Consider the following 8,315-nt stretch of genomic DNA (forward strand, 5'->3'; position numbering starts at 1 on the left):
GGGGGGGGGGGGGGGGGGGGGTAATGTTTGCCCAGTGCTCTGTGTAGTGTTTTTGCCTTCATTTTCTTTTGTCAGTTTATCTAGACTGATATTTTTTTTCTGTGATTGCCTCCAGAGGGCAGTCTAATCCAATCCAATTAAATTACAGATGTAATATTTCACAACTTCACTGACTTTGTTTGACTGAGCATGACTTAATGCGCATTTCTATGATTTCAGACTGTTCAGCTGCAGCTTTCTGACAGCGTATGACCCACAGACAAAAAAGCCTCTCTCTAATGCCTCTCTACTGTGAGATCAGGTGTGCGTGTGTGTGACTGCTGACCTAAAATTGACTTTGCCATGACCTACTTTTCACGTGCAACTCCATCCTTCTCTTACCCCCTGCCTATCACGTCCCTAAAATGAATTAAAATGACCCCCTACACCCTCTAGTCCTGGCACCATCACCATCCTACCAAACTAGGTCACAGTATGAACTTGCCTCCTCCTTTCACCACATTCCATACATTTATCCGCTAACTCGGTTACTGTATGGCAACGTTCAGCCACACCTTTCAGACATTAGCATTGCTCCTTACAGCTACTATACGACTGATTTCTGTTGCTTTCTGAGGCCCAAGCAGGGAATGTGGGTGGTGTATATGTGCTGGACCAGTTATAGATAGATAGATAGATAGATAATTTGTTTATCACCAAGGGGAAATTCATGTGTCCATTGGCTCATTGTGGATAATAATAATAATAATAAAAACATTTAATAATAAATAAACAATACTAATTAGATTAGTCCATTTCCTGTGGCTGAGGTGTTGTATAGCCTCAGTTATGTTAAATGTCATGTGATTTGAACGTGATGGTGTGGAGTTAGAGAACAGTTCTCAATGGCATTACAGCCTTACTCTGCATTAGCAACAATAGCTTTGGTCCTACATACATTCCTCGGTGCAGAGTCACACACCCACATACTCTCCATTGTTCTGCCCTTTCCCTTTTCACATTAGGATAGGGCCGTTGGGACAGTGGTTTTCTCCAAGCCTTTCCCCTCTCTGATCAAATCTCCCATCCCAGATATGCCCCTTCTCACACACACACACACACACACACACACACACACACACACACACACACACACACACACACACACACAAGTACATATGCCCCAGGCATGTACCAAATTGTGTCTTTGGCAGAGCTTCAGGAAGCAGAGCAGTGCTCCCTGAGCTCTCATGCCATTGGCCGCCGGTCATGTGACCAAAGGAAAGACTTTGTGGAAGCAAGAGTTTGTGATTCTTCCTCCCATCTCAGCTGAGAAGTCAGCATGTGTTAGTGTGTGTGTGTGTGTGGGGGAGAATGAGGTCTGTCATCTGAGTCAGGTGGTGTGATGAGCCTTGTGTGTTTGTTTGACTGTGGTGAGCTGAAGCGAGGAGGCGGGCGCGTGGGGGAGCTGATCCGGCTTCCAGTGAGAGCATGTCAGAGGCAGGAATTCACAAGGAGTGCTCACACAACAACTCATCAGGGTGAGAGGGAGGAAGGCTTGTAGGTTAGCGAGGATTATATTGTTATGTTAGGAAGTTGTGGACAGCAGCGTGCTCGTTATGGATGATGCGGACTCTGCAGTAAATCTGGACAGTGTGGCTACCTCAGCACACTGTGGAGGTGCAGACCCAGCAAACGCTGCCAGAAACGAAGAGACAGTAAACTACAATATGGACAGTGTGGACAATGCAAACGCAATAGAAACTGCCAAAGATGAAGATATTACCGGTCCAGCCATCATGGACAAGGCGGGGGACGACGCCCCGTGTGCTGACACCGTCGGTGCTGAGGGGAGCACGGACAGTGCTGATGTTACAGACAGCAGGAGCGTGGAAACTGATGACACTGTGGACAGTATGGATCAAAGTGCCAAGGGCGACAGTAACGGCTGCGAGAGCGACGGCGACAGCACCAGCGAGAGCACTTGTCTGGAGGCCATGACGCCTGACGGGCAGGACTACTACCTGAGGCTGGGCGATACCCCTCAACGCCGCTCTGCCCTGCGTCTCTCACGCATCATTGCCCGCCAGCAGCTGCTACGGAGGCTGGCACAAGGTAGAAAGAGAGAGAGAGTAATGGCAGAGTTATAATGTGTTATAATGTTTGGAATATCACTGTGAATAGATTTGTGCCTGGTTTTACAGTCTGTGACCTGAATTTGACTTAAAGTTGGACGTTTTCTCAAGAAAAAAAGGAAGAAATTGTATAAATTTAATCAACTGATGTCATATTTTTTCACATTGCTTGTATTTCTTCCTCCAGATGTGCTGCGTTTACAAGCGGGAGATGGAACATGAGTTTTTTTTTATGGTTTTAACCTTACCATTTAATTTATGATGCTTCTCATGAATGTTTAGTTTTCTTTCCTTCTGTGGATGAACTCAAGAAACCCCCTCTTCAGCTCGTCCCCTCAGACATAGAGAAGAGATGTGGGGGGCGGATTCTAACAATGTAAGCTTCGATAAAGAAAGTGTGAAACAGGAAGATTCTGATTGTAGCCTTTTCACGGAAGATCGTGTCTTTTCTCACTGAGTATTCTTTATGGGCAAAAGCTTGCACACTTAAGATTCTCAGTACTCCCACTTCCTTCTGGTTTTACTCAGTGAGACATTTCCCCCTCCGAAGATATTTTTCATAACTCTGAAAGAAGTCACAACAAACCCTAAAGGACTGTGTTATTGTGTTATTCTTTTTGTCTGTGTCTCCTCTACCAAACTCATCAGCTTTGTATTCGATGGTCACTTCCTCAACTTCCTGTCACATGACTTATGTTTCCCTGGGAACGAACAGAACATCCTGATGGAAAATTGGAAATTGCCACAGCATAGAGGCTTTGGGCTGTTCCACACGCTCCTGTTATGTGCGTTGAGTTCATTGCAGGGGATGAGCTGCTCTCCTCTGTGCGCTGAGGTTTTTCCCACGTATGATATTCGTACATTTAAAACACATACAGATACAGTAGTGTGTGTTTTTCGAATCACCATGATGACTGTGGTCTGTTGAAGCAGCAGTAACATGTCAAGTCTTGTGTTAGGTGGTTTTTTTTTCTCACCCCTGCTTATAAATTTGAGAGTGAGAGAGACATGAGTGTTTCGGCAGGTGAGGAATGTAGACGGAGGAGCAAGTTTATGCCTGTGCTGGATTTGGGTGATGGTATGACTTATTTAACTTTCACTCCCTTGCCTCTTACACTTGCACACACTTTTTTGCCTCCTCTTCTGCAATCATACTCTTTCTCTTACTCACCCACACACACACACACACACACACACACACACACACACACACACACACATACACGCTCCGCAGTTGCATTCCACTTCGCAGCAGCTGCTCGACTGTCAGACAGACTTAAATAAAAAAGAACTCCGTGACCTAACCAAACCTACATCTGATTCTTCTTAAAAGCAATAGATTTTGATTCATATCTTATTGTACATGGCCTCTCCAACCATTTAGATTTATACATGCACATGTCTGTGTACTGACAGGTGACTATTTAAAGCAGCTGTTGTCAATATATTTACGGTCACAGTGGAACAATGACCATGTGTAACACTGCTACACAGCGTTACACTGTGTGCTGCCTGCTCTGCACCAAATGGCAAAATGACACAGTTAGCAACCAGCTAGTGAACAGAGTGGAGCAATTGGCAACTAAAAAAGCCTGTAATTTCCCTCAGGAGATGATGGAGACCAAAAACAGCTGAAAGGAGCTGTGAATGTTGGATTTAATATTCATCAGGAGGCCAGAAACACGACTCAAAATGAATTCTGATGTTGCTCTGTGTCTGCTGGATGTGAATATAGGCAACAAGCCACGAATAAGTTCGCTGTATCAACTTAGAAGGTGATATGTGTTGTGATCACAACTCCTGCCCCCAAGCAGCTCAGTTTTTGTGAAGTTAAAGGAAAATCCAACATAAGCTCTGTTTCCACCGCAGGAACCTCTGAGGAACTCAGTTTCCCAGGAACCATGGGTCTGGGATAAGTGTTCAGGGGAGAGATAGTTTTACCCCTAAAAACTCCCCTTACTTTATGAGGGTTTCAGGAGCTTTAAGGGTGAGGCTGATTGGTCAGGGATGCTTTTGTTTTCCACAGCATTGATATACACCTGGCATTTCCAAAAAACCCGTAACTGCAAACACGTTGTTTCACTTGGCCCCACTGTGGAAAAATCACAAAATACTGCAGGAACTTTTACCGCTGGGAAAGTTCCTGGACATTGACTTCTTCTGAAATTAAAGTATCTCGAACTTTTGGTGGAAATGAACCTATAGTTGTTGTGTCCAAAATCCATAATAAATATTAAAGCTAAGCAGGTTGTCAGTACACAGACTGTTCATGCTGGAAAAGTGGAAAAAAAAAAAAAAAAAACTGAGTCTACGCCAAACAGTCAGCATTCACGCTAAAAAAACAACTGATTTTTGAGTGTGCGGTTGATGGATGCTATTTTCCCATGGTGCAATGCACAAAGGAAATTGAGGAGCGCCTTTCAGCTGCAAAGAATTAAAACAAATAGGCCATTTTCTCAGGAGACATTTTGAGTTGTCATTGCAGGCAGGAAACGCACATGAGACACATTTTATTAACAGTGTAAGCAGCGCCAGTGAGCTAACGTGCACAGTGCTAAGACCCCGGCACTTGCTCACCTAAATGGAATATATAGTCATATACAATATTAGTAATTACACCAGTGTTTTTCTTTTTTATGGCATGTCTAAAGTTACACAAAGTGAAACAAATTACTATTATATTCATGTAAAAAAACACTTTGATGTCTGTTTGTAAAGTTCAATTGGTAGTGACATTCATCTGCATAAAGGATTGCATCATTTCCTCTTAGTATACATTTACATATATTTATATGCTGGTATATAATATATACATTCAGTGTGCAGTATGGAAGCAGGGCACACTGATGCTGTTGATGCTGTTTCAGCACGAGCCTCCAGAACAGGCTCACTGCTTCTTGCCATAGATTCTCTCAAAATCCACTGGAACGATGAAACATCATTTATCCAAAAGATATTCCCTAATTTGGTGTTTTGGTGATGATAGAGGTCATTGTCTTACACCATGACGCAAATCTCCTTCAAGTTTTCATTTGGGTTGAAAGGCAGAAACTGTGATTCAGCTCACTTTCATACTTACTGCTGCAGAGTCCGAGTCACCGAACGGTTTCTTCAGCTCGTTTATTCGGATGTTTTAATTCTGACTTGTCACCTGTATGTGTTTTATTTCAACGGAAGCCTTTTTATGAGCAGCTCTCACTGAATTGAGTGACAGTTCGCTCTCTATCACTCACGGCCATTCTCACCACAACCACTGGTGCTCTGCCAAACCACAAGGCTGCACTGACTGCTGCTCCAAGCCGAGCACCAAATGTTTTCCATTCAAGTCAAATCACTGAAAGGCAAAAGGAATACGATGCGGCACATACAAACGGTCACTTTACATGCCATAACCATAGCCTGAAGCCATATAATAATTTGACAGAAATGTAAATGCACTTCTGTCGCATGTTGCTTTAACACCCTCTGCTGGAGAAAAAGTGGCATAACCAAACACACAGACGGATCACATTCAGTCTTGTCTCATCCAATCTCATCATATCCAACCTTATTAATGCAGTCTGGTAACTCACCATAACCCCCGGTGCTGTTACTAATTATGGCTAACTGCTAACCTTCAGCAGTCCTGCCAGGACCTGTCATGTTATATCCCGGGCTGTGCTGTCCCGCAGTTAGTGATGCGCAGGAGACTCTGTGCCTGAACCTGCACTGATGTGATGCCAGCGTTGATTCTGTTTTACAGTACATTCCTTAGGACTCAACATCATCGCAGATGAACCGTGCGGGACAGGACAGACATATTCCCCCCTCCCTTCCTTCCTCCCTCCCTCTCTCCCTTCACTCCTCCTCTGCCTTCTTCACTAGTTTTTTTTTTCTTTCTTTGTGACCTTTAAACATGAAGGAGTAAGTGCTTTAGCTTATGTGGGAATATGGCTGCTTTCCAGGCATCCTGTGCGTGTATGTGTGTGTATGCATGTGTGTGTGTAGTGTTGTAGAGACACTCAGTTCATGCTTACGCAGTCTCCTCTGTCCCTTTTTTTCTGTGATGTTTATATCTTAGTTATTATTATTTAATTGATTTTGACTTAAGCAACATTTAGATATGACTTTGTAAAATGAAGTAACTACTCTCTGGTTCTACTCTCTACCTCAGTACAGTTATCCCAGCTGAGTCCCACTGACATGTTCAGTCCAGGGACTTCCTGTTGCTGTTCTTAGCTCACATGCCGCTCTGGACGCTTGGGAAATTCAGAGCAGGAACTGATGTCATGCGAGGCACTTCAGGGTCCTTGAGACCCAGTATTACACAGACATAATACTGAGAAAAGCCTGTCAGAAAGTCAAGGTTTCTGCCGCTGGATAAAAGGGAGAAAATGAAAGCTAGAGGAAAGAAAGGTGAAGGCACACTTTCAGAAACAAAAAAAAAGCTGTGAGGACATTGGGGTGCTTGTACTAGATGTATTATGTAACATAGTGGGCACCCTGTTATGTAAGGAATTGCCTTACAGCCCCTTTTGTCCCATACATGGACGTCCATATTCACACACCCACACATAGTCAAACGCACACTCACACACATACCATCTGTCTACCTTCCCTGCTGTTGTTCTAGTGGCCTACTGCCTGTTGTCATATATTCTACGCTGCAGGAAAGCAGCGACATGGAATAGGCTGAAGGAAAAGCACGGTAGGCAGCTCGGATTAGCTCTGCCCGACTGTGCGCATTGGTGTGTTTTGTGGTCCACTAATAACATGTTTGTGTACTAATTAATCTCTTGATTAAATTCTGCACAGATGAATAGCAACGCTTTGTTCCCACGTTGACAGGAGCTTTGCCGCTTGGCACCGTTGTGCACAAACACAAAGACGCATCACCAATTCCACATGCACAAACACTATGATGAAGTGCGCCACTCTGTGCTTATTTTTTTTTTCAACCTTATCTCAGGACCACAATGGCTTCATGAGTAGTTATTACGTTTGAATGCGACACTCGAAAAGTCGGTGTTGGTGCAATTTGTTGATGGAAGGTTTTGAGGTTCTATGTAGGATAAGTTATGCATTTACAAGTACGATAACCCATTCATTTATGTATGAGGGCTGCAGTTAGTATTTCCACTGCTGCAAAGTGCAGCACAAAAACCTCCAGCCTGCAGTTTAGATGGAAACAACCAGAACTGATCTATGAAGATTTACAGCAGCATTTACCTGAATACTTACAGATGATCCCAAACTTTAGCTGTGGCGTCACGGGAGGAGGTTATGTGTTTGGAAACAGTTTGGAGAAAATGCTGTGATGGTGACTCTGTCATTTATGAGGCTGTTTCCCCCTTCGCCAGACTCTGCTGTAACTGAATCATCAACTTTGCATTAGATTACAGCAAATTTTGGTGTAAGGCTTTTTATTGTCAACAAATCCAATGAAAAACTGTGTTTAGTCAGTTTCTAAAGACTTTTTTTTTTTTTTACATTCCCCAGCCTGTGTTTAGCCCGCCTGTTCCTTCTAAAGACAAAAACCTTGAAAAACTAGTCATGAATATATAGTTTCTCATTTTCTAAAGCAGCTGTAGTGCTGTCGTTTTTAGCAAACCTTACTCAAACAGGAATAGACTGTGCATTTGTTGACTTTATGGCACCACAACCTTGTGTGTGGGATTGGCTCAAAATAAACTACAGCTCCTGCGTTCTCTGTACTGAAGGAACATGTTGACCTGTGCAACCTCACTGAAGTGTTTCTAATGCAGGTCTGTGGCACAATCTGGAATAATCAGGATCTTTTTTTAAAAAAAAACCTGGTTTCTATAAAGAGAGAAATCTTTCAAATCTCACATGCAGTGAATAAGTGGCTGCTGTGGTATGTCTTCCTCCCTGCGGTTTTCTCACAGGGTCTGTCCATCTCTACTGCCCTCCCCACCCCAGCTGTCTGCCTGTCTCATCCTTTTTGCATTCTCTCTGACTCACTGGGGGCAACATCTGGACTGTACTAAATGTCTGTGCTGGTGTGAGTGTGTGTGTAATGTATGTGTGTGTTTTCACACTGCATCCTCCCACACTACTGATCTGGTTCCTGCAGTATTGTACAGTAAACTCGTAGAAAGAGGACGAGGTCAGAGTCTCCTTGCTATAGCCTGCCAGTCGGTTCAGCTGACATGTGAAGTTAGCGTCCACCAGTCGTCAGTCTGTGACCTCAGGGTGGGGGGG

At 43.8% G+C, this 8,315-nt stretch overlaps 1 protein-coding gene across 3 annotated transcripts in view; it reads left to right on the forward strand.

Moving 5' to 3' along the window:
- The window catches only part of stard13a (StAR related lipid transfer domain containing 13a), a 52,839-nt gene that overhangs the window by 29,120 nt on the left and 15,404 nt on the right, over positions 1-8,315 (forward strand). The window contains exon 1 of one of the 3 annotated variants that reach the window (XM_023416602.2): positions 1,247-2,094. The exons of the other annotated variants lie outside the window; for them this stretch is intronic. Within the exon in view, the coding sequence (XP_023272370.1) occupies positions 1,599-2,094 (496 nt within the window). The 5' untranslated portion in view covers positions 1,247-1,598. Of the gene's footprint in view, positions 1-1,246; positions 2,095-8,315 lie in introns of those variants that run through there. 3 annotated transcript variants of the gene reach the window in all.

This window comes from Seriola lalandi, unplaced genomic scaffold (genome assembly GCF_002814215.2).
Source record: "Seriola lalandi dorsalis isolate HSWRI2012SDOR001 ecotype SW California unplaced genomic scaffold, Sedor1 jcf7180002054567, whole genome shotgun sequence".
Taxonomy (NCBI): Eukaryota; Metazoa; Chordata; class Actinopteri; order Carangiformes; family Carangidae; genus Seriola; species Seriola lalandi.